At 52.8% G+C, this 26,220-nt stretch overlaps 1 protein-coding gene across 13 annotated transcripts in view; it reads right to left on the bottom strand.

Annotated features, from left to right (window-relative positions):
* Positions 1-2,907: 2,907 nt before the first annotated feature.
* The window catches only part of SLC12A3 (solute carrier family 12 member 3), a 40,480-nt gene continuing 17,167 nt past the window's right edge, over positions 2,908-26,220 (bottom strand). For 6 of the 13 annotated variants that reach the window (XM_069552804.1, XM_069552811.1, XM_069552805.1 and 3 more), the window contains exons 15-26: positions 25,697-25,796; positions 24,196-24,307; positions 23,504-23,644; positions 22,384-22,490; positions 20,463-20,545; positions 19,285-19,362; positions 18,484-18,585; positions 17,083-17,194; positions 14,357-14,443; positions 11,321-11,456; positions 9,848-9,915; positions 2,908-4,054 (exon numbers count right to left, since the gene is read on the bottom strand). In XM_069552804.1, the coding sequence (XP_069408905.1) occupies positions 3,913-4,054; positions 9,848-9,915; positions 11,321-11,456; positions 14,357-14,443; positions 17,083-17,194; positions 18,484-18,585; positions 19,285-19,362; positions 20,463-20,545; positions 22,384-22,490; positions 23,504-23,644; positions 24,196-24,307; positions 25,697-25,796 (1,268 nt within the window). In that variant the 3' untranslated portion in view covers positions 2,908-3,912. The remainder of the gene's footprint in view (positions 4,055-9,847; positions 9,916-11,320; positions 11,457-14,356; positions 14,444-17,082; positions 17,195-18,483; positions 18,586-19,284; positions 19,363-20,462; positions 20,546-22,383; positions 22,491-23,503; positions 23,645-24,195; positions 24,308-25,696; positions 25,797-26,220) is intronic. The other 7 variants (XM_069552807.1, XM_069552814.1, XM_069552810.1 and 4 more) reach the window with 2 other exon arrangements.

Raw genomic sequence — 26,220 nt, 5'->3', positions numbered from 1 at the left:
CCTCTTCTTCCTGCCCCTAAATGGAGCCCTTCCGAGGTCCAGCCTCTAGCCCTCTCCATTCCCTGCACTCTTTCTTGGTGATCTCACTCAAGCTATGGCTTGGAGTTCCTGTTCATGAGTGTGACTCCCGAATCTACTTGTGATCTCCGCTTTCAGAGTGTCAGGCTGAAACAGTGGACACCATGAGCTCTTCCTGAGCTCCAGGACCACATTTCTGACCCTTGGGGTGTCTCCATACTTTAAGTATCCAAAACCAAACCCACCTACTTGCTCATTTCCTCCAGCAGGAAGCCTGATCCCTCAGCCTCCATGTGACATAGTTTGTTCTTACAGCTGCCCAGGCTCAACTTCTGGGGCCCTGTTCCATCTACACATACATCCAGGCCATTCCCAGTTCGGGAAGATGCCATTTCTTCCTCCTCTTTCCCCTGCCCTTTGTCACTCTCAAGAGTGCTGAGGCTTGCTGGCTTGCCTTGGCAGTTCTGCATATCCTCCTCTCTGGGCACCCTGCCTTTTCTCCCCCAGCCTCCTCCATCTCCTGTCTGGCCAAACTTCCTCAGGCTCAGGCTGCCCCTTCACCCTCAGTGGCTCCCTAGTGCCTCTGAATCAGTTCTGAGCTCCTCAGCTTCCCCATGGGGGCCTTGCACTTGAAGACCTTTTCAATCTTATTTTCTCCCAGTTCACAACTCTCTTAAACCAAGAAGAATGGTTTATTTCTTGTTCTCCAAACATACCTAGTTTGGAGAATTACTAAAGAGAGTTACATAGGAGAGTCACAAAAGAAAATGCTCTAAAGAGGGAAAAGAGGGCGCAAAGACTAAAGTGGAGGGTGGAGGGAATTATTACTTTTTATTATTTATTTGGCTGTACTGGGTCTTAGTCGCAGCACGCGGGACCGTCGATCTTTGTTGTGGCACGTGGGATCTTTAGTTGCAGCGTGTGAAATCTGTTTTTCTTAGTTGCAGCATGGGAGATCTAGTTGCCTGACCAGGGGTTGAATGGGGAGCCCCTGCCTTGGGAGCATGGAGTCTTAATAGTCCCTGGGAAGTTCCCTCCACTCTCCACCTTAGTCTTGACTCTCTGTTGTCCCTCTTTTGCATCCTTAGAGCATTTTCTTTTGTAACTCTCCTATAAGCTGGAGCAGAAAACACTTGTATTTTCTTAGTGTCTTTTAACCATATGACACTCTGCTGTTTTGCCTCCCAGCCAGGTGGTTTTTCTTAACACTAGACCACGTGGTATTTTTAGAACCTGTGTTTGTTACGGCTCCCTTTCAGGCAGGGGCACTCATGTCATGCTTGAGCTTTCGGTCATAAGTTTGACCCTCATTTCAAGTGGGCGATTACCAACAAAGCTGGTGGCCGGACTTTCCTGGGCCCCGTTTCTGTGAACACTTCTCAAGTGGGTGGTAATTTTTTTTTTTTTTCTGCTCTCCTGAGCTATACATGGCTACAAGCAAACCCTGGCTGCTTTGCATGCACTTGGGGACCTCTCAACCAGCTGGTGGTTCAGGAACATTCCAGCTAGTCTCATCCGTGTGAAACCCACCTCGCCCTCCAAGCCACACGAGAGGCCAGGCAGGTGTGTAAAAGGGAATTCAGTCCAGACGGGGCTTTCCATGTTCTTGTGAGACCCACAGCCCTCTGCCTGAGAGGGGAGCTCAGAGAGCCTGTCTTACATCAGAGCCACAAGTCTGGGCAGGAACTGAAAGAGGACATGATCTGGAGGCTGAAATGCCAGGGGGGAAGTCAGGAGCTATCTGAGCAGATCCCGGGGGAGATAAGTGAGGAGTCCCTTCTGCGGTGGCAGGGTAGCTGCTGGCAGCGTTGGGCTCCAGCTCTGAGGACCACCTCTCTGCGGTTTCCCGGGCACGGTGCCAGGCTGGACTCCTCACTGACATGGAGCATCTTATCATCCAGACGCAGACACACACACAGCGGACCAAAGTCTCTTCATCTCTCAGTGCTTCACATGCCCAGCGATGACGTGGTGGGGTGGTTGGGGCGTGGTGGGGGGGCATGTCTTCACAGCCTCTGAACACACAGTAGGGCCAGAAGTGGTGGGCCACAGTGGGGGTGGGGGTACTGAAGAATGTGTTCTCCACCCCACCTGGTCCCCCTCACTTCCATAACACTGATCAACCACATGTGGGAACTTCCCTGATGATACGGTGGCTAAGAATCCGCCTGCCAGTGCCGGAGACACAGGTTCCATCCCTGATCCGGGAAGACTTCCCATGCCTTGGAGCAACTAAGCCCATGCGCCACAACCACGGAGCCCTTGCTCTAGAGCCCTCGAGCCACAGCAAGAGGAGCCTCCACCAAGAGAAGCTGAGCACTGCGGCGAAGAGTAGCCCCCGCTCACCACAAGCAGAGGAAGCCCGCGCAGCAGCGAAGACCCCGCACAGCCAAAAAAAGCACACACATCATTAAAAAACAACACACGGGCCAAGCCAGTCGGGCCAGGCCAGCTGGCTGGTGACACCTGCTTCAGTCCCAGTCTCTCATTTCAGACTGTGGCTCAGAGAGGGTAAGGGGCCATATGTGAGGTCACAGCCAGTTCTGGGGGGAGACAGAAACTCAGATCCAGGTTCCTTGGTGGCCACGCTCTGGCTCTTTCCACTCAATCTCTCCGCCCCTTGGTTTGAGGCAAGAGTGAAATTCCTGGGAGACTTTTTAAAAGATAAAGAGGACAGGTTCTCTGTGCATCTCCAAGCACATGTAAGAGAAGCAAAGGGAAAAGTGAGTGACCCCTGTAAACGTCCACGTGGAAATCTGGCACTATGACCTACGGGACCAGCGGGAGCTCAGAAAAGTTTAATCCAGGGTCGAAGAAACAATACAGTTAGCTTTTCCAAAACACTCAGCAGAGTTGAGAAACAGCCTGTTCCAAAACAAATACATTCTGTTGACTGAGTAAATGTATTTTTTATTCATTTCATTGTTTTTGACCTCACTGTTAACTCAAGATGTTTTTTTTTAAAAACAAAGCTATTATCATTGTTCAAAATTTAGATTCCAACATGGTGAAGTGTTTTATTTAAATTCCCAAAGTCAAAGCATTCTCTGTTCTTGGATCAGAGTTTCCTTGAGGTCAGAAGAGGGAGCAACCATTTGCCAGGAAGTGGTTTTCCATGTGGCTCTAGAAAGGCTTTGCCTAATCTGGAGTGGGAGTTGGTCCCGGTCCACTGAGTGGCTCAAAGGCAGCCCCCTCTCCCTCCTTCAAGTGCTCGGCCAGGAGCTCTGTCTTTCTCAGCAAAGGATAAGGATTGTTTTGTGACACTTTTGTTTCACTGTATTTGTTCCAAGTTTTAATGTCAAATAGATTTCTTACTGTGGGTTGCCATCTAGAAAAGTTTGAAAGTCTCAGTTTACCAAAGAACCAACCAAAACAGTTTAGACACATTATTGAAAGTGAAGGAAGTGAGAGGCAGTTAAATAAATTTGCATTATTATGGAGGCTCAAGGGGCCCTGTATTCCTCCCGTAAAGGCTGCAGGTGCATGTGGGGTGCCCACTCGCCTGACATTGGAAGGGGGGGCGTGTTTAGGGGGTGCTCCCAGGAAAGGTCTGTAGAAACTGCCAAGACACACATCCAGAAGTCTGACTCAAATTTGTACACAAATCAAAGACTGAAATCTTAATTTGTTATAATCAAGAGTTAAAGAAAACTTGAAAGGGATATGGACCCGCCAGATAGAACGGACAACTCTATCTGCTACTTCTTTAGCCCATAAAAACAAAACCCAGAGCACACGTCCAATGCAAGTGGGGTCCAGCCGATGTTTGAAAATCTACCAACTTCTTCCACCAGATCATCAGATACTACATGTGACAGGGTATGCTTTCTGTGCCCATGGACAGGTGGGCATCCCCTGCGCTCAGGCTTTGGGCAGGTGCAGCCAAGCCCGAAGTTACTGGCAGTAAAAGGTGAGCACGTTCTCCTGGTTTCCTCGGATCAGGATGACTGGAGGTCTGAGGTCCTGGGACAGCATCTCCAGCCAGGCCATGTACAGCGAGCTCGGGCACTTCCCCTTCCTCCCTATGGGCAGGGTGCTGTGGGGCAGGAAGAAGCAGCAGATGGGAAATTAAGCAAGGGCCTTCCCCATGTGGCCCAGCTCTTGGTCTGCTTCCTGAACAGCATCTCTCTTTGTTGGCCCTTTCAGCGCTCCTTCTTCCTAGCCACCCTAAGAATGACCTGTGGCTCTTCTTGAAAGCGTGACTTGAAATGTAAGTTCACCCACAAAGCATTTCTAAGCAAAGCCATGGCTTGTGAGGCCCCCGTGATCCTGGCCCCACCAGCCTCCACAACCTCCCCTCCCACTGCCCTCAGGCTCCCTCACACCCCTACAGTCACAGAGGCTTCCTTTCCACTCCTGAAATAAAAGGCCAGCTTGTTCCTGCCCTGGGGCCTTGGCCCATGACATTCTTTGTTTATTTTTTGTTAATTTTTACTTTATTTTACTTTACAATACTGTATTGGTTTTGCCATACATTGACATGAATCCACCATGGGTCCATGACATTCTTTCCACCCAGATGGCAGAGCCAGCCCCTAGCTCTTCACCTTGCCTCCCTCAGGTCTTAGCCCAAGTGCATCTCCTTCTCGGATCACCCTCTTCAATCCCATCTCCCCCTCTCTATCATGTCACCCTGTTTCATTATCTTTGTAACACTTCACAGTCTCAAATCCTCTTCTCGTTTATTTGTTTGTCGTCTGTCTCCCCCCACTAGAACGTTTGTTCACGCGTGGGCAGGTGGGGTTTGTCTGATTCGCCTGTATGGAGAACACAGTCAGACTCACGGTGAAGCTCACGCATCCCACTCCTGCAGCCACTTGGATCACGCCAGCCTCGCCTCTCCAGCCATACCCCTGCCTGCAGCCAGAGCAAGCGATATGCTCATGCGTTTCAGCTGAGTGGCCTAGTCCTGGCTCCTGCCACACATGTAAGGCCTTGGGAGCAGGACTCTGCCATCTCCCTGAACTGTCCTGTCCGAATTGCTATGCTGAGCAAATAACCACATACCCTGGGAAGGCTCTTCAGCCACATTTTCATGGCTATTTCAGGAAGCAACGTTTCCACCACCTTGAGATTCCGAAGATGCCTGGTGATGACTGCCACTGCCCTGCTTGCGGCTCTTGCGGGAAGGCGGCATCACACTGACCCCGCTGGTGTTGCACAAAGCTGGGGCACCAGCATGTTACTAATCCTTGTTTGTTTTCCCAAAGTACACCCACAGGTACTGTTTCATCTGAACCTCAAAACTACCCCGGGGAAAAAGCTGAGGGAACCGGCCAGACAGGAGGATGCTGTGCAATGCTGGGCTTCAGAGGCTGGCTCTGGGTCAGAGAAGCTGCTAGAGTCGTGGCTTGCCCCTTCCTCAGCCATGTGGCTGTGACAAAAGGCTCATTGACCCTAAGCCTCAGTTTTTGTTTCCCCAAAGTGAACACACATGATTCTGTCACAGGCTTGTGAGTTCCAAAGAAGCCCCAGCTCATGAAGGGCACTGCACAAAGACACTGGCGTGGAGTGAGCCCTTCGTAACGTCAGCAGTACTGTCACCACTTATAACTATTTACCAGCTCGAGATGACCCAGCTGGTGAGTGGCAGAGCTGGGACTTGACCCTGGGTCTTGGGATCTTTCCATCCCCACGATCCCAGCTCACTGCAACCCCTCCTCTGCTGAGGATCGACGTCCCCAAACAGCTGTCCCTTTTTTAAAAATTCCCTTCTCAAAGCTTCGTGTGGGACAAACAGGATCCTCCCTTATAAAGCAAGGTCCCCAGGATTGCGGAACCTCATGGGAACAAGGACATTCCATTAAGCCAGTGTCACCTTGGTTAATAGAATGAGTGTGTGTTTTCCTGGTGCCTTTCCCAGGAAAAGGGAAGTGGGAATATTGAAACCAAGCTTTCCTGATTTGACAGTTACACTAAAGGCTGGTTACCAGTGAAATGCCCACTGGTAACTACTCATTGGAAAAGACCCTGATGCTGGGAAAGATTGAAGGTGGGAGGAGAAGGGGACGACAGAGAATGAGATAGCTGAATGGCATCACCGACTCGACGGACATGAGTTTGAGTAGACTCCAAGAGTTGGTGATGGACAGGGAGGCCTGGCGTGCTGCAGTCTGTGGGGTCACAAAGAGTCGGACGCGACTGAGCGACTGAACTGAATTACTGGTATTACACATCCTTTCCAGGGACTGCAATTAGAAATGTCAAAGGCTTGGGGGCTTAGTCACTGCACTATCCAGGGCAGGGGAACCCCATCATTCTTGCTGTGGCTTTTCCAGCCCCAACAAGAAGTTCCCTCTCAGAGCAGAGCCTGTCCATCTGTCTGCCTGTGCAAAGGACAGACTCCCTTGGCACTCTCTCCCAGTGCCAGCGAACAGCACACTCTGTTTCTGCCCACAGGATGTGTGTGGTGTAAGCGACTAATCTTTTGAAATCAAGCTGCTCTAGAACAAAGGAGCTTTTTGCTCAGAACTGCATCGCTTAGCCACAAGGAAAGGCAGCCTTGGATCTAACCTAGATGCGGAAAGATAACCAAGCTTCAGAACCAGCGTCTCGGGCTTCAAACCCCAGTCACCACCTGGCAGATTCTGAATTTCTCTGAGACTCAGCTTCCTCGTCTCCTTAGGGTGTGTGCTGCGGTGGGGATGGGGGTAAAACAGTCACTTCATAGAATTCTGAAAATTAATAAGGCCCAGTGGATTTAGGAGTTTGGGATTAGCAGATGCAGACCATTATGTATAGGGTGGATAAACAACAAGGCCTTACTGTGTAGCACAGGGAACTATATGCAATATCCTCAAATAAACCATAATGGAAAAGAATATGAAAAAGAATGCATACATATATGCATAACTGAATCACTTTGCTATACAGCAGAAATTAACATAGCATTATAAATCAACTATAATAAAATAATTTTTTTTAAAAACTAGGACTTCCCTTGTGGTCCAGTGGTTAAGACTCCATGCTCCCAATGCAAGGGGCACAGATTGACTCCCTGGTGGTAAACCAAGATTTCACATGCTACTCAGTACATACAGCCAAAAAATAAATGAAAAAAGATTTTTTTTTATTAATAAAGCCCAATGCCTTGAGTGTCACAGAGGCTCAATCAATAAACTACAATTTGATTACTATTATTCTGTCTATTACTGTTTGTCTTTGGTGACTTCCAGGTGCCACTAGTGGTAAAGAACTTGCCTCCCAAAACAGGAGACACAGGAAACCTGGGTCTGATCCCTGGGTCAGGAAGATCCCCTGGAGGAGGAAATGGCAACCCACTCCAGTATTCCTGCCTAGAAAATTCCATGGACAGAGGAGCCAGTGGGCTACAGTTCATAGGGTTGCAAAGAGTCGGACACAACTGAAGCAACATGCATTTAGCACACACGCGTTTAGCTTTGAGGAGGGAGTCTTTACAAAAAAGAAGAGGGGCCCAGACCCAAAAGTTACGCCAGAAATATGTGCTTAGTGTGGTAAAGGTTGTTGGGCTAGTTACAAGGCTGGTTTACTAGTGTACAGTTTAAGTGGAGCTCAAAGAAGGACTGTAAATCAGATAAACCATTGATCAGTAGCAGCAAACAAGCCAGTTCTGCCTCAAAGCTGCTCTAGAAAACAGCCCATGTGTGCTCTCTGATGTGCTAGAAAATGTGATTTTTGTCATTTCCTGGAGGCTTGGGAGGATTTCCTCATTCTTGGGATTTCTGGGAAATGTGGGCTCCTGGGCTCAACCCCAGACCCTGATCTAGAAAGAACTGAGGAATTTGCTGTTTTCCACACCTCCCCGCGCCCTCAATGGTTCTGAGGCAGGGGACCCTCAGGGTGAACTTTTAAAGGCATGTCTCCGGGTTGGAGACAGCAGAGCAGCTGCTCCCTGTGGTGCTGGCTTGACACCCAGGGCCCTTTCAGGCAACAACTGTGGCAGACGCCATGGGGTGGGCCCTGTGCACAGGCCTCTCCTCTAAGGTGACTGACTCCTGTTTATTTGTATCAGCTAATCCCAGAAAGGCTGGTGGGTGGGGATGGGTTTCCCCTGTGAGATCCAGAAGGTGGGGGAATGGGAGGGGAGAGGTGACAGCAGGTGGTCCCTCCCCAGATGAAATTCCTCCTCTTCTAGCTTGAGAGACTGACTCATTTCAGTGGCCATCTTAGGGTCATAGCATGTTAGAGTGAAAGAGAATCTTGGAAATAATTAATTTAACTCTTCTCTATAATCAGGGAGGGACTTCCTTGATGGTCCAGGGGTTAAGAATCCGCCCTGAAGTGCAGAGGACATGGGTTTTATCCCTGGTCAGGGAACTAAGATCCCACATGTCTCTGGGTAACTAAGCCCAAGGGCCAAACTACAAGTCTGGGGGTCTTAACTAGAAGAGAAACTACAGAGCCCACGCACTCTAGAGCCCACGCACCACAACCAGAGAGAAGCCCGCACGCCACGATGAAGAACCTGGGTGCTGCAAGTGAGACCTGACGCAGCCCCAAAAATAAAAATTCAAAAAAATGTATAACAGGGAAGCTGAGGCTCAGAGAAGGAGAGTTACTTGCCCAAGGCCACACAGTGGGCTAATGGCAGAGACAAAATGCAAATCTGCTTCTCTGAACAGAGGTGGCACTCAGGAAGAGGTGCACACCTGTGCCCCAGATGGCACATCCCAAGTACCACACCCAGGGAAAGTCAGGGAGCCATCCCAGCATGAAGCCGCTGTCACCATCTTACCCGCTGACTTGGCCCACAACCAGGGTAACCTGGCCCTAGAAAAATTCTCTGCAAGATGTTGGCCAGCAGCTCGGAGATCAACCTGCTTCCCTTACACCACGGTTCCCACACCAAAGGAAACATGGAGCACTTTCTTTGTAGAAAAGATTATCTCCCCATGAGCCCCAGAAAGACTGGCTTCAGGCAGAGCCAGCTTCGTGGGCAGCCACCTGTGCGGCCATGAAGCCCCCACTGAGACGGGTCCCAGGCTGGGCTTCACGCCCTGCTGTCAGCATCCCGACATTCTTAATCGCCTGTGAACAAAGGGCCCCATACTCTCACCGAGCACAGCCCCACAAATTGTGTGCTCCATCCTGGTCTCAGGGTATGAACAAACAGGTTCGGCTGGCTTTCCCGCTGTCCTGTGGAGTCTGCGGTGGCTCGCCCCAGGAAATGTCAGCAGCTCCTCTGAAGGCGGCATTCCCTCTGAGCCGGCCTGTCCCTGGGAGAGGGGGCTGGGGGGCCTGGCTGACCGAGTTCTGCCTCTTGGCCTCCATGAGACTCTCCGCCACTGTCACCTTCCCCTCTTCTTCCACTTACTCAGCCTGGGTCAACAGCCAGCAGAGGTGGCTCCTAACCAGACAGGGCCAGCAGCAAGAGAAGCTGGAGTGTCTGACGGGCCCAGAGGCTGGAACAGCCCCGGCCAGGGCAGGGTTCTGATTCCACTGCCCAGACCTGGCACCAACATCAGCTGGGGGTGGCTGGTGACCAAAGAGGGCTGGCCAAATAACTAGGAATCAATTTTCTTCCAGAACAAACTGGGTCCCCTTTGCCAAGCTGAGTTTGGCAAGAAAAAGCAATGGACAGGGGAAAGCAGAGGTGGGGGGAGTCAGTGAGGCCTGGGACACAGGGACCCAAGACCTCGGCCAGCTGGTGCACAGGCGCGGGGCATGGGGCATGGGGTGGATGCAGGCCCAGTCATGGAGTAAGAAGCCACCCAGATAGTGTGTCTATGGGCCTGGAGCCCCTCATCCTCACAGAGGAAGGCTTGGGTCCTCAGCCAGTGACCAGCCCTCTAAAGCTGACACTCTGGCCCGGGCATCAGGCTTCTCCAGCACACAGGTCACTACTTACATGACAACCAGAGCGGCATCTCGGGAGTAATCCAGCAGAATCTCATTCAGCCTCACCTGCCGCAGGGACTGGGCAAGGAAAAGCCACGTACGTGGTCATTCCCCACGTCCTCTGAGCGATCCCCGCCAAGCCCAAGTCCACATCCTTGAATATCTCAAACTGGGTGTGTGAATTGTCCCCCCTAAATTATGATAGATTCTCCCACCTCCGAGAAGGTGACTGAGTGCCAAGCTTTCTTCCTGGCCTTATTATTGTGGGATTGTGGTGGGAAAGAGCACCTCCCGTGGGGTGGGAAGGGCTGGGTTCACATCTCAGGCCTAAGAGTTTCTGACATTGAGCAGGCACCTTGCCTCCCTGAGCTTCACGGCCCTCAGCTGTGCAATGGGTGCAGCAGCGCCCTCCTCGGGGAGTCTGGGAAGCCTGAGTGAGATGATATATGCAAAAGCTCCAGGGGAAGCACTTGCTAAGGTGCACCCAGCAATGGCGATGGCTTGATCTCCTCTGTGACAGAGCAGGCAGGAGCCTTCTGTGGACACGACGCATTACTCAGCCTTTTCTCAGGACTGGGTGACTCTGGAAGGCTCAGGGGCCAGGTCAGGGAACTCCCCAAAGCTCAGATGCGGCTGAGCTGTGGGGCGGACTCCCACCCCCTCTCCGAGGCTTGTCTCTGAATTGTTCAGAAGTGGTGGACACTCAGGGTCTGATTGTGGACGGATACCCCATTGGAGAGAAAGGAAAACTGAGGGCAAGTGAGTTCACCCAGATCTCACAGGGGCAGCATCTGAGTGGAATCACTGCGTTGTGGAAACTGTCCACTGTGGGCTGCAGGATGTTTAGCAGCATCCCAGGCCACTACTCGCTAAGTGACAGCGGCCGTTCCTGCTGGCAGGTGACAGCCAAAACTGTCCCCAGAAATCACCAAATGTCCCCTGAGTCCTCAGAACTACCACCATGGAACTCACAGGGAGCAGAACTGCTCTCCCCACCTTAAAACGGGCATGGCAGCCCCCACTCTCCTTTAGTCCTGAGCAGAGTCCTGAAGACGCTGCCTGGGAAGGGCGTGGGGTCCATAGTGAAGGGGAGAAGCTCAGGCAGCTTTGTGGGCCCACAAAGGACAAACTCTACCTTGACTTTCCCCACCTGCCTTATGAATGCCTTCCTGCAGGCATGGAGGAACAGGGGAGGAGAGGGAGAAGGACCCCAGGCAGTCCATTGCCATGGCCAGGGAGACTCAAAATGGACCGAGGGACCAGGCTCCCACACCAAGGATGGCTCTGAGATCAACCCCTGGGTCACTCGTCAGCCTGCGGTGTGTGGCTTGAGGACACCTCAGAGGCTTGGTGTGGGGAGACTAGAATTGGGGTCAGGGAAAGGGGTTCAGGAAGCCCAAGACAGATGGGGGCACAGGCCCTGACCCAGGGGAGCACCCAGACCCCCACCCCCACCCCAGCAGGGCCCTTCTTTCTCCCGCACCTTGATTCTATTCTTGTTAATCTCCTCATCCGAGATCTTCCAGGGGCAGTCCCGCCTCATCTCAGTGACGGTGGCCTCATCCTTGAAGCCATCATTCAGGCGGAAGGGTGCAATCATGTCCTCAAAGCGCTTGATGCTGGGGGCAGAGAGAGCCAGTGAGACCAGGCGAGGTGCCCACGTGCAGGGGAACGGGGTCCTCAGAGGGAGATGGAGGTGGCGGCCGCGGGGACACACATTTCAGGCTGAAACCCTTTCTGATGCTGCTGTTTACATCAAAGCAGCCTCTGTGTTGAATTCAGCCCTGACAGCTGCGTCTGACTTTGATCAGGACTTCCACAAGTGGTCCATGAAGCCTGACTGGGGTCCACCTCCACCCCCGACCACTCCCGCCCCAGGGTGTTTACTGAGCACTGCTCTGTGCTACACAACAGTGAACAAACCAGACAACATCCCCAGTCCGCACAGAGCTCATGGTCTGCTGGGTGACAAATAAGCAAGTCAGTATAGATCAGAAGACTTATGAAAGCATATGCTGAGAAAGTCCTCTCTGGACCCAAGGATGCCCGTCCTTCCGAAGCTAGCTACGCACAAGGCAGGGGGTGTTGGAGCAAACAGAATGGAAGGTGCAAAGGTCCCAAGGCAGAAGTGTACTTGGGCTGCTTGAGGAGCAACAGAGAAGCCTGTGTGGATGGAGCAAGGTGAGTGCAGGGGTGAATGGGAGGCCGTCAGGTAAGTCAGGGAAAGGAGGCAGCACCAGCAAAGGAAACTGAAAGAAGGATCCCTGAAGTGGGAGGGATCCAGCAGCGGGCAGCATCTTGGATCCAAAGGGGCTGTTTCAAGAAGGACCGCTGTGTCAAATGCAGCTGCGAGGCAGAGAACGAGCAGGACAGCAGCGGGCCCTGAAGATCCGGTGGTGCAGAGGTCACGGCCCAGGCTGGCGAGAGGGACTTCAGCGGAGCTGCAGGAGGGCAGCCAGACTGGAGTGAGCTGGAGAATGAGGGAGGGGTGGGAGGAAGCAGCCACAAAGAGGGTAGCATCACTCTGGAGTAGGTTGGCTGTGCAAGGTAGGAGAGAAATGGTCCAGGAGGTGGAGGAAGATGCAAGAGCAAAGATGGGGTTTAAAGACAAGATGGGCTGGGGGCTTCTGCATGTGGCTCCCACTGTCCTCTCCACGGGGGAAGGTCTCCCCCTCCCATCTCTGTTCACGGCCTTTCTCAAGGTTCTGCTCCTCCACTAGCAAAGATGGCCCTGTTCTCCTTTGCATTCGCGTCCATCTCTGCACCATTCTGATGTCTCTTGACATCGTCCCTGTACCTCAACCAAGGTAAACCACGCAGGGCAGGGCTGCAATTTACTCATCTCTGTCCCTGCAGCTCAAGCACAGCCCTGAGGGAATGGGGGAGTCAGTATATCCATCACTATTAACTAGTTCCTTCCTTCAAAAAAATATTTACTTATTTATTTGGCGACACTGGGTCTTAGTGGCAGCATGAGGGATTTTTAGTTATGGCCTGGGGGCTCTTATTTGTAGCATGTGGGATCTAGTGCCCTGACCGGGGATTGATCCCAGACCCCCTGCACTGAGAGCTCGGAGTCTTAGCCACGGGCCCACTAGGGAAGTCCCCTTTCCTTTCTTCTTGATGTCCTTCCTTCTGCAGGTAAACAAGGGCTAAAGAGGTCAGGACGGACCTTACTTTACTGAGAAGACAGAGTCCTGGAAAACCTCACTTGGACAGATTTACGTAAGGCAATCCTACCGTAAATGTCTTCTTTTAAGAATATGCAACTGAATCTAGGAAAGTAACTCATTCCTTCTGGCCCCACAATTGAGCCCTGCTACAGAGTCACACAGGTGTTTGCTTCAAGTCTGCCCACTTGCCATTGCATGGGTGAGCAGGGGAGGGGGTCAACATCCGCCACTCTCCAAGTGCCAGTGAGCTAATATAACATCAGGGGCTGCAGCTGCCATGCTTCTGCCTCAGGGCCTGGGGAACTTCCGTTCTGTTTGCTCCAGTGCCCCTCAGCCCCATGGAGGGGACGTGCCTCTGCCGTGGCCTCTGCAGAAGGAGCATCCTTCCAGTGGTGTATTTCGGGGCATATGATCCTGCCACTCCTGGCCATGGCCAACTGGACTAAAGGTGGCCAAGGAATAGACCTTCCGATAACCTTTACCTCGGCTTGGCAGGAAGCAATGAGCTGGGCTGGTCACAGTCCCTTTTTCAGACACTTAATTTAAGCAATGTCCGGAGAAGGAAGGAAGCAGTCTGTAGCCGAGTTAGGACTATAGGGAAAGGTGGAGATACAGAAAGACCTCAGAGGCTACAAGCGGGCAGAAGCCACAAATCCAGCCTTGACTGATCACTGACTCTGGGCAGGGCGCCCTGTTAAGCATGTTGCATGGATCGTCTGAGACTGTGGTTCTCAAAGTGAGGTGCCTGCATCGCACAGGAGAGCTTGTTAGAAGCGCACATTTTCAGGCCTCACCCCAGACCTAGTGACTCAGAATCTTGGGGCTGGGCCCCCCAAGTTGTGAGTTCACAAACACTCCAGGTGATGCTGTTGTTTGAGAACCAGTCTTTTATGAAAACGATACAGGAGTTGGAGAAAATTTAGAAAATCAGAGTAGATAAATCAGCCTTTCATGAGTACCAGCAGCCTGAGCTCGAGAGGTGTGAAGCTGGAGACTTTCTCAGTGCCAGGGTGTGCGGGGTGTGTGGGAGGTCCCTGGCAGATGAAACACCAGCTCTGCTCTAGGGGCAGAACGGCCATGAAGAGCTTCAAAAACACTGGGTCTGTGAAAAGCATGAATGGGAACTTCCATTGACCTTCAGCCAGGTGTGTTTTTGGCAAAGACCACAGCCCTGATATGCAAAGGACCACCGGGCAAGGGGAAAAAACTCAAACAAAAATTAACGGCTGCAAATTCTTTCTTTCCATGAGCCCAGTGTAGGCGGGGTCAGGTGAACCAGGTTGCCCTTGGTTCACCAAAGAGAAAGGGCCAACCCTTCTCCCTGGAACCCTCAACAGAAAACTCACTGCTCAGCCCGTGGCTTCTGGTTGATGTCGGGAAGGACGTGAACTTCATGGAATCCCAACCGGAACTTGCTCAGCAGAGAAATGATCCTGGAAGACAGAGATTTTTTTTCTTTTTTAAACGCATTCATTCCTTCAGGATATGTATGTTAGTTGCTCAGTTGTGTTTGACTCTGTGACCCCATGGATTGTAGCCCACCAGGTTCCATGGGATTCCTCCAGCAAGCATACTGGAGTGGGTAGCCATTCCCTTCTCTAGGGCATCTTCCCAACCCCAGGATCGAACCTGGGTCTCCTGCATTGCAGGTGGATGCTTTACCATGTGAGCCACTAGGGAAGGTAGAGCAGCAAACAAAACAAACTCTGCCCTCGGGGATTTCACATTCTAACCTGCGAGGGAGGCAGACAATAAGTGAAAATTGATAAAGCAGGTCAGATGACGACGAGTGACAGGAAAAAGGAATTGTCCTAAGTCTCCGGTGGCCATCCCTGGGCTAGAGCACCTCACATTCTAACGTCTGCGCACCTGCTGGGGAGCTTGTTACAACACAGGTTCTGATCCAGCTGGCCTGGATCGGGACCTGGGATTCTGCATTTCCTTTTTAAAAATCTTTAAGATTTATTTATTTACTTTTGGCTAAGCTGGGTCTTTGTTGCTGCATGTGGGATCTTTCTGGACCAGGGATCGAACCCGTGGCCCCTGCATTGGCAAGTGGATTTCTAACCACTGAACCACCAGGGAAGCCTGGGATTCTGCTTTTCTAAGAAGCTCCCAGGTGATTTGAGACTGCTGGTTCACTGGCCACACTTTGAGAAATGAGGGTGTAAGGAATGGGAGGTGAACGGCAGGAAATTCCTCAAGGCGGCTGAGGGAGCAGGTAACACATATGAGCTAAGTATAGAACCAGGAGTGGCAAGCCAGGTAGCCCTGACTTTGCATCCACAAGGAAGAAGCAGTAACTGTGGTTTGAAGTGGTCAGGGAAGGCTTCACAGAGGAGGTGGTGGTCTGGCTGGATGGTGAACGGTGGGTAAGACTGTTATAGACTGAAGAGGGTGGATAAGGGTGTTCACACCAGAACCACACAAGGAGGCTTCTAAACAGTACTCGTGCCTCGGCCCTAGCCCACCCATTGCATCAGAATCCCTGGGCAGGACATGGCGTTGGTGATGCCTCAGGACTAGCCGGTGGGGAGCAAGCACCCCAGGAGGAGAGTCTAATAAGCAAAGACATGGGGGTGCATGGGATGGGGTGGGAGCAGCCAGGGGCTGCTTGGGACAGTGTGGAGCTTGCCAGGGGACAAAAAGGAGACGAACTGCCATTGGTGGTCCCGGAACTTGGGAGTGAACTTAGGAAAGCAGAGCTGGGGGCAGCACAGGGGTGCCCTGGGGTCACAAGGAAGGCAGAGGACTTGGGCTGGTCCAGAGGCAGCCGGGAGGAGAGGAGATTTCACAATCTTTGCTTGCAAGACATCCTGTGACCCCACAGTGCCGTGGCCTCGATCTGAACCAATGCTCCCTGAACCCAGCTTTGAGTGGGAGCTGGAACAGGAAGCCAAGAGGGCAAAGCAGCCTTTGCGGTGTGTTTATCTTCTGGAAAGGAGCACAGAGAAGCAGATGCTGCATTTCCTGGGCAACGTTCTCCGCATTGAGAAGGGCCCTCCAGTGGAGAAGCTGTCAACAGGGGTGAGGGCAATGAGATGGGGTTGCTGGTCACCCTTAACTCATGCAGCAGGGGTCATGGGGATGTATGAGGTCCTGGCATAGGACTAGGGTGGCACAGGCCACGGAGTCCTGCCCCTGGGGTGTCACAGCAGGCACTCAAGGCTGTGCAGGGTTTTCTCTCTGGCTAACTAACTGCACAATTTGGGGCAAACCACCCACCCCATCCTCCCTAGCCTGCCCACACCCTCCAGCAGACCTCGGTCCTACGGCCTTCGACCTCACTTGACCTTGCTCTAAAGCCACAGGGGCCTGAATCTAGCCCACGTGTGCCACCTGCCCAACTCCTGCCACCTCCACACCCATGTACGTGCCTGACTGTTTACTTCCGTCTCAGCTTAAGTCAACTCACATTCTCACTTAGATACGTCTTGAAAGGAAATGGCTTCACAATTTAATCAGCAAATCAGCAACTCTTGCCAGAAAGATGCAGCCAATAAAACCGGTAAACCAACATCACTCAGTTCTGGCGGATGCCACCACCTGCCAAGCACTTGAACCAGGCTGTCCTCCTCTTGTTTAGACAGAGAATCAGCCATGGAGTTGAAGAATGGAGTCCCTTCTCACCAAGAGATTCCGGGGGATTTGCTGCCCTTCATCCTGGCCACTGAAGTCACCTCTGGCCTCACCAGGGGCGGCACCTGAAGCTCGGGAGTCGGGGGGTGCAGGGGGTGGGGTGGGGAGTGGGGGACGTTGCCCTGAAGGATTCTAAGCTCTGCCCTCATTTCTGAGAGGCAAGGCCTTCTCCATCCTTCATTTCACTGCAAATCTCCTAGAGATTTGTGGATTTAAAATTTACCAGCCCTCCCTGCTATGGCCAGGACTAGGACATGCGTATCTTATTAAAGGGGACAGGACACCAAAACCACTTCTGAAATGGAGAGAAACCTGCTCCTGTCCTGAACTCTCTCACCACAGCTGTGACCGAGACCCCCGAGGGGTGGAATGGGGAGTAGGGGCAGGTGGGGGCAGGTAGGTCGGGGCAGGCAGGTTTGCGCTCCCCACTTACGCCTTTCTCTCCTGGTCCATCCTGTTGATCTGGCCCCCCACGAACACACGGATCCTGCATTTGCTCCATCTCTTCTTGCGGCCGAGGAGATACGGGATGAGGAGGGTGAGGCCTGGCAAGGAGGGTGCCGTGAGTTAAGAGAAAGATGCTCTCAGGATACAGCCTTCTCTGGGTCCTGCTCCACTCTGCCTCTAGCAAACCCCACCCCTTCTCTTGACCTCAGTGTACTCATCTCTATAATGAGCTTGCCAGGTGAAACCAGGGCGAGACATGGGCTCTGTGGGCTGGGGTTTATTTGAACGGCATGATGCTTTTATTTATTTTTTAAAAATCTGAGGGGCTTCCCTGGTGGCTCAGTGGTAAAGGATCTGCCTGCCAATGCAGGAGGCATGGGTTCAATCCCTGATCCAGGAAGATCCCACAGGCCTTGGAGCAACAAAGCCCGTGTGCCACAACTATTGAGACGGTGCTCTAGAGCCCGGGAGCGTCACTACTGAGCTTGCACACCCTAGAGCCGGTGCTCCGCAACAAGAGAAGCCACCACAATGAGAGGCCTGCACACCACGACTAGAGAGTAGCCCCTGCTCAGCACAACTAGAGAAAAACCCACGCAGCAACAAAGACCCAGCAGAGCCAAAAATAAAAATAAATTTTAAAAAATCTATTTTGGCCTTTCAGAATCTTATTTCCCAGAATCAGGGATCCAACCTGCGCCCCCTGAAGTGGAAGCGCCCACCAGGGAATTCCTGTGCACAAGGCTTTTAACTACATGAGCTGGCATTTAGGGGGGGATTTCACATGCAAATCTAGATCGCTGTCATTTATCACTGTATGATCCACACACGACTTCCCCACTCTGTGCCTCAGTTTCCTTATTTGTAAATGGAGTTAATAATCATTTTCACCTGGGGACTGTATTAGGTTAACCTATGCAAACCCTTGGCATCAAGCATATAGTAAATGCTCAGGATATCTTCTCTGTATCTAGGACTCTATCAAGGTTGGGAACAATAAAGCTGAGAGTCACAAGAAAAACGAGAGAGCGTGTTTTTCTTTGGTGAGTGGTGAATATGCCTACAGCTTTGCTGCACTCTGGCTCATCCCTCCCACTGAAGTCACGTGCCCATGACCCCGACGGCCTGTCCAGTCTGAAGGTCCCTCCTCACGCTGACCTCACCTGCTCCTTTAAGTCCCTCATTTTACAGCTGAAAACAGAGGGCCACGAGAGGGACCCGGCCAGGCTCCCGTGAGCCCAGTGGCGGGCCCAGGGCCCCCATTCCTTTTAGCTGGGCCCCGAGATCCCACCAGTGGCCTTGTCGTCAGCGGCCAGTGAGGGAGGCCGAGAGAGGAGGTCACGGAAGGGAGACAGCCAGGGGAGAGCCGGCATCCTGAGGCGCTGACCTCCATCGTCGAACAGCCAGTAGATGTCGATGGTTTTCTTGCCCTGCTCCGACTGGAAGACTGTGCTAGCCTGCTCCTCCTGCACCAAGGCCTCGGGGTCCACTGCAGGAGCAGAGGGGCAGGTCAGGTGGGTGCAGAGCACAGGGAAAGGCCTAAGGCTGTCTGGGAACACAGCATGGGCTTGCGCACACGGTGGCTGGAAGCCCTTGCTGTACGTGTGTGCAGGGGATGCCCTCCTATGGGAGACGCCCTCCTGCGGGGGACGCCCTCCTGCGGGGGACGCCCTCCTGTGGGGGACACCCTCCCGGGGCAGGGACCCTGGACGAGCAGTGCTGGGATGTGCCCCTCCTCTGCTCCCAGCTTCTCTCTCCCTGGATTCTGGTTGGCTCCAGGGGGTGAGACCATTCTCTTAAAAATTCCCCTGTGTCCCTCACAAATGCCCACAGGATGCTGCCAGCCCCTGCACTGAGTGTTTCCTTGCTTCCCAGAGTGTTTTTGCCCCCTCTCTATCGGAGCATGGCCGGGGGGCCCTTGGAGGGGCAGGACTTGGGCCCCAGAGCCTACTGGATGGGATCCCACAATCCCTGGACCCTGTGGGGATTCTCCAGCAGGGCTGGCAATCTTTATCTTGCCCCCAGTCCCACTGCCCTACCAACTCCCTGTGACCCAGTCTTAGGGGTCTGAAGTCACTTCCACAAACAAAAACCTCCTGCCCTTGGCTGAGTTCCCCCGTGGCCCACCACTCAGTGCCCCCCAGGGTGAGAGCTCCCTGTGCCTCTGAGTTGGGGCGGGGGGACTGACCTGTGCCGGAGACAGACAGCTGGGCTCCACCGACCCTGGCTTCCTTGCCGTCCTCTGCTGGATCAAACACAGGGTTAACTGAAAAAGAGGGGGAGCTTTGTTCCCAGGCTTCTCTGGGGGCCCTCTTACCCTGGGGGAAGGTCCTGACTCCATAGCTTCCACTGATCTGGTCTCTGCCTCCCTGCAGGCTCCATGCACCAACACTGCGCCCCCTGCCCCACTACCAGCTTCCTGTCTGCTCAAACAAGCCATGCTCCTTCCCACCAGGCCTAAGCGGTGGGTGGATGGCCCCAGAGCCAAGGGCCCTCTTTCCCCAGCCCTCCCCTTCTAGAAATAAGCCCCCTCCTCAGAGAGGCCCTCCTGCCCGCATGCGCCCCCACCCCCAGCCGTGTGGGCCTCCTCAGAACACCTCATGAGCTATCAATGCCTGCAATGAGTCCTGGGTCCGCTGCGTTTCCCCCAGAATGTCAGCTCCTCCAGGGCAGACTTGGTTATGTTCCCTGCTGCACGCCCAGCGCCTAGAGCCACCTCGGTCAGGAGTGTGGCTGCTGCTCTGCAAATTCTGGTTGTGTAAATATTCATTGAACTACCAGCTGCCAGGCACGCCCTCAGCCCATCGGTGCCCTGGGTGAGCAAGACCCAGGCTGGCCTGCGGCCTCTGCTCCTCTCAGCCTCGCCACCCCCACCCCTATTTGTCTTCATATGTGTTATTTCTATCATGCTTCTAAAAGTAACTAATTCAGATGTTTACATGTGAACTTAAACGTAGCTCACATCCCTACTCTATGCCCCAGCTTTCATGGCCTCTGTGTGTGTGTTTTCATGCTCTGGAGTCTTTACGTGGCTCTTCTCCCCCATCTTTTTCTCTCTCCTGTCTTAGTTCCTCTTTATCCCATCTGGTTACGAACGCTCTCATGGTGATCCGTGGAGCTGTGATCCAGTCAAGCAAGGATCATCCCCTTTCAGGACTAGTCACATCCCCTTTCAGGACCTCAGTTTCTCCATTTAGAAATCTGATGATTTCCATCGAAAACTGACTTTCTAGGAGTCTGTGACCTTTTATTCCTTACTAATTTCCCCCTGTCCTCCCTGAACTACTTGGGGAAAAAAATGGGTTCTAGCACTTCCTGGGATCCTGTTCTGTCTGTGACAGGGGAGTCGAGAAGGGGGGTACTCACTGTGTGCCTGCATCACCTCTGAGATGTTGAGGCCCTCACGCATCCTCATGACACAAACACCGTAGTTGAAATCAAAAGCGTCGCTGGAGAGAGAGGTCATGGAGTCAACCTGCTCTCGACCCCCAGCCCCCAGCCCCCAGCCCCCAGCCCCCAGGAGGCCTGTCTAGAGCTGACCCTGCCTGCCACCATACCCTTCTCCTGTCTGGGCCTCAGTCTCTCATCTGTATAATGTGCAGGCAGGACCGGAGAGACAGCTAGGAAGCCTCTAGCTCTACTGTCTGAGGCACTATGGATTCTGCAGACCCTCTTGGGGGAAACTGAGTCAGGCCAGTCTCAGAACCAGCCCTGTCCTCCTGATTGTTGCTGTTGTTCAGTTGCTAAGTAGTGTCCGACTCTTAACCCCACGGACTAGACTGTAGCACGCCAGGCCTCCCTGTCCTTCACTATCTCCTGGAGTGTACTCAAACTTGTGTCTCTTGAGTCGGTGATGCCGTCCAGCCATCACACCCTCTGTCACCCATTTCTCCTCCTGCCTTCAATCAACCTTGCCCAGCATCAGGGTCTTTTCCAATGAGACAGTTCTTCTCATCAGATGGCCAAACTATTAGAGTTTCAGCTTCAGCATCAGTCTTTCCAATGAATATTCGGGGTTAATTCCCTTTAGGATTAACTGGTTTGATCTCCTTGCAGTCCAAAGGACTCTCAAGAGTCTTCTCCAGCACCACAGCTTGAAAGCATCCCACGTGGCTAATCTTCACAACTCTACCAACAGAGGTGGGGATGGGAATTGCTACTCCCATTAGACAGATGCAAAATCTAAGTTTTAGGGAGTAACTTGTCTATGGTTACACGCTAAGGAAGTGGCCAGTTCAGATCAGAATTAAATAGCTGAAGATGGACATGCACACAGGAATGGCCTCACTCATGAAGACAGCAATGGGCTGTCTGTATGGTATGTCTGGAAGACTCCCACGCCACAAGTATATTAACTGCCTGGTTGACACGGTGCCCAAGAGCCCACGACCAGGGCTAATCTACTTGGCTAAGGACTGCCCTCTCTGAACTCTAATCACAAATCTCTGGGACAGGGCCTTTTAGGCTTCAGCAGTTTGGAGTTTTGGCATATTGAAGCCAATATGTAGGGGTTCCTACAGAGCGGGTATGTACTGCCTCCTGCTGTGATTTTGCTAGAGGCAGTGAGATGCACTGCTCGGTCATACAGCTGGTTCCCAGCAGACCTGGAAGCCAGGCCCAGGTCCCCACACTCAGCGTCATGTTTGTTAAATGCTCCAGCACACTGCCTCTCGATACCCCACCAAGGCACAAAGGCAGCTCAGGCAGGCGTTTTCTGGAGTTTGCACAGCAAGAAATGAAAGAGAAACGGTTTGGCGTTAACCCTGAAATCCCCAGGGAGTTTATCCCTGGGTCCCATTCCCCAGTTTGTCGCCTCCTTGGAGGCCTGGTTTCAGTGGTACCACCTCACAGCTTGAGAGCTGGGCATTTGCAGGTCTTTGCAGCCCCCAGGTAAGCACACGATTTTCACCTAAAAACTCACATTTTCGACTTCTCTGAAAAACTAGAAGATCTGTCCACACTGGGTCCTCATTTCTGCCTGGGTGCGATTAGCTGGAGCCAGGGAACACCTGTTCTCCTCCATTTGCCACAGTCCCCACCGTTCCCTGATGCCCCACACCTGGCCCACTTCACTCTGTTACTTGCCTGTTTTCTGACAGTCTGGGTGTCTATGACCCGCAGGGCAGAGGGGGACCCTCCGTCTGCCTTTTTCTTCCTCAGCTTTGAACCAGTAGACTCAGCTTCTTAGAGTGTCCACTGCTTCCCCTCTACTTCCCAAGGCCCAGGAAATGCCAAAGGCCCAGATCAAGAGACCTCAGGCCCTGCCCCGCCCGGTGACCTCACTCACTGCAGGATGCCAATGTAGTCTTCCACCGTGGCTGGGTGAGCCGACTGCCAGTTCTTCTTGAACCCGACCACCAGAATGTTGGGCTTCATCCTCCCGAGACCTGCAGCCTGCCAGGGGGTGGGGATGAGGTGGCGGGTCAGGCCTCTGTTCTGTGACTAGGGTGGAGCTTGGTCTCAGCCCAGTTTCCCTCTCCACCATGGGGTGGGGGCTCAGGAGAAATATCCCCCAGTTCAAGGTCCTGGCTGCCTAGATCCACTCATGAGAAAGGTGAAGCTATAGCCAGAGTTACTCCCTGAGGCCTCTGCAAGCAGGGCTAACAGCTGGGCTGTCCCATCAGCTCTGGATTATCCCAGCTACCGTTTCTTTATGGAATTATTTGCTATAACAGGGGACTTGAGTTTGGATGTCAAGCTTGGAGTATTCCTGGGTCACCTAATCCATACATCTTTTATATTTCTCTTTTTTTTAATGCAAAAAAATTTTTTTAATTTTGAGGTAAAGTTTACATAACATAAAATCAACCATTTAAAAGTATATAATTCAGTGGCATTTAATACATTTAAAATATCATACAATCATAACTTCGACCTCTGCTCCAAGTAGTTTTATAATCCAAATAGGAGACCTTGTATGCTCTTTTTTAATTTTGAGAAATATTGGAAACTATTGAAAAGGAGTCCCCTATGTTGACTCAGAATTAACAACTGTTATTTTATCCATGCATCCCACTTTACAAATAAGAAAACTGAGCAATAAAATGAATTGCCTGGAATGGAATGTTCTAGAACTTGACCCGAGTGGTGGTTTCATAGCACTGAGTGGTGTCCGCATTTGTAAACATATATTAAACTCTACACTATTTCACTTTGTTGTCTGTAGATTATATTGTTAAAAAGTCCCCAAACCACAAAATGTGTCATCAGCTCCCGCCGGTCTCCAAGGCAGTGTCCCCGGGGTCCTGGGCACTTGGAGAAAGTGCCTGAATCAGCACATCCAGAGAGGGGGAGAAAGGTGGACTCCTATCACAGCAAAAGGGGCTTCAACTAGCCCACCAGGGCATCCCACTTCAGGTTGCCACAGCAAGTAGTAAGGCCTGTGGGGAAGCCCCAGGCCCGCCCACCTGCATGAGAACCTGGACACCGCTGCGGAGGTCCTCGGCGAGGACGTCGGAGTAGAAGGCCTTGATCTTCCTCTTGTTCAGCCACTTGGTGTGCCCACTGGCGATGAGCCGGAGCTCAGGCATCCTCTGTTTGTGGGGGCCCTGTGGGTGGCAGGGACACATGACCTCAGGGGTGCCTTTACCCTCTGACCTGAGACACAGCTCCTCTCTTGCCCTAGAGGTTGTTCCCTGGGCTCACTGGTGGTTTCCTTTACGGAATTAGGGGAAAAAAAGAGGAGGAGGAGGGCTTCCCTTGTGGCTCAGCTGGTAAAGAATCCCCCCGCAATGTGGGAGACCTGGGTTCGATTCCTGGGTTGGGAAGATCCCTGGAGAAGGGGAAGGCTACCCACTCCGGTATTCTGGCCTGAAGAATATAGTTCATGGGGTCACAAAGAGTTGGACATGACTGAGCAACTTTCACTTTTTCACTAGGCAGGGGGAAGGCCAGGAGGAAGATGGAGGGAGCAGGTGAGGGGTGAGGCAGTGGGGAGAAGCCAGTGAGAGGAACAGGAAAGGGGAGAGAGCCTGTCCAGGCCCCACAGCCCCTCCTCCGGCCCCTACCTCCCCCACCCCACTCCCACCCTCGGGGGTGAACCAGATGCCCGAGGCTCCTCCAGGAATACAGCCCCACCCTCTCTGCAGAGGACACACACCATGAGGACGTGGCCACAGATCATCAGGCTGAGGTTCCGGGTGAAGGTGCCCACAAAGTCCACCAGGGCCGGGCGGAAGTTGGGGGGCCCTGTGAGCACCAGGCACTGGGGGCTGAGGAGGGGAAAGGAAAAGAGCTATTAGGACAGAATTGGGGGTGTGGATGCCAAATAGAGTTGCTCCAGGCGTTGCCCCAGCTCCAGGACTCCCCTCCTAGACAGAGGAACCACCCTGTGGTCCTCCCGTCTGTGACTCCTTTCCAGCTCTCTCTGTGGCCAGCCACCACACTGGGTGTTCCTTGTCCTTCCTGCTCTGACCACCACAGGCTCCCCTGGGGCGAACCTCCCTCCTGCTGCTCCACCTAGGGCCCCCGCTCCAGCCAGCACAGCATGGTGTGAGCAGAATCAAGACTGCGAGTGGGGGGGCCCCTCACTCACGAGATCACTGTGTTACCGGGTAGAAGAGGCAGCCAAGGCTCACAGTCAAGGGTCACTACCAGACTCAGTTGGAACCAGACAAAACTGGCCACTCACCAGCTGTGTGAGTTGGGGCCAGTTACTTAACCTCTCCTTGCCTCAGTGTTCTCATCTGTGAATGGGGTTAGTGGTTTTATACACCTCAGAGGGTTGTGCCGACACTGTGTAGGTCACCTAGCACGGGACTGAAACCCAGATATGTCCGATTATTAACATTGTGATCTGCTGGGAAAGGGATCCTGGAGGCACAGTTTTCCTCACTTAGGAGGGGAATCAGCTTCGAAGAGTACTTGGGACAGGCTCAGAAGAGTCAGCCTCACGAATTATAACATCAGAGCACCCTTACGAACACAGGTGGCCCTTAGAACCTGTAGGTTCTACATCTTCAGGTTCAACCAAGTGTGGCGGGGACTTCCCTGGAGGCCCAGTGGCTAAGACTCTGCACTCCTAATGCGGGGGGACCAGGTCCACCCCTGGTTGAGGAACGAGAGAGATACCACATGATACAACTAAAGATTCTGCACATTGTAACAAAGATCAAAGATCCCACGTGCGGCAAATAAGACCCAGTGTGGCCAAATAGATATTTTTTTAAAAAATCAAGCATGGAGATTGAATCTGGATGTGGGACCATGGACAGCAAGGGCCAAGGGTACTAGGCTTTCTACATAAGGGACTTCAGCACCTGAGGATGTTGGTATCTGGGCAGGGGATGGGGAGGTGGGGCTGGATCCAGGCCCCGGTGGACACAGAGGGATGTCTGTGTCGTCTGTGTTTGTATCACCCAGAGCATATTCCACTGTGGAAACTTAGGTACAGAGAGGCCACTAGACTTGCTTGGGCCCCACTGGGCAGTGTCTACTCTGGTCTCCTGACTGCTGGGCGATGCTCCCCGACCCTGCTCCCTCTCCGAGAAGGGGCCGTGCCCATCCTGGGTCTGCTGGTCAGGTGTCAGGTCTTGGCTGGGGATCTCCAGAGCAGGGTCAGGGCCAGCCCTGCACCCCAGGCACCCTGAGGCTGTGCTCACCGGTAGTTCTTGATGTGGTCCTCCACCTCGTTGAGACCCACAGAGTAGCTCAGAGCCAGGTTGTAGGAGCCTGCCTGTACCGAGGAGCCCCAGTTCACCTCTGAGGTTAGAAGTCACGGGAGAAACCAGACATTAAGTACGAGGGAGGGAACGCTGACCTTTAGGAAGCAAACACTCATGGGAGCAGTTGACAGCATGTAGTTCTGTTCCTAACCTTTGCACTTACAATATGGCTACAAACTCAAACATTACACATTACATCAAGCTATTGAACTCTACAAACTAGTCTCCTCCTTTGACAAACAGACCTTCCCAATGGCCTGGAAGGCCAAGTTCAACTTGAGAGTTCTGGCTTTCCTGGAGTTCTTTATCTCACCCCGAGAGTGCTGTCTCCTGGGATCCTTGCCTGCCTGTGTGTAGACAGCCCTGCCCCTGCATCCAGGCTCTGCCTGCCTGCCTTTCTATCAGGCAGCCCCTGGTCTGGTACGCACACCAGCAGGCCGGCCACTCTCCGGAGGTTGGAC

Source organism: Ovis canadensis, chromosome 14 (genome assembly GCF_042477335.2).
Source record: "Ovis canadensis isolate MfBH-ARS-UI-01 breed Bighorn chromosome 14, ARS-UI_OviCan_v2, whole genome shotgun sequence".
Classification (NCBI taxonomy): domain Eukaryota; kingdom Metazoa; phylum Chordata; class Mammalia; order Artiodactyla; family Bovidae; genus Ovis; species Ovis canadensis.
Note: the sequence above shows the minus strand (reverse complement) of the source record. Positions and strands in the feature narration are given on the sequence as shown.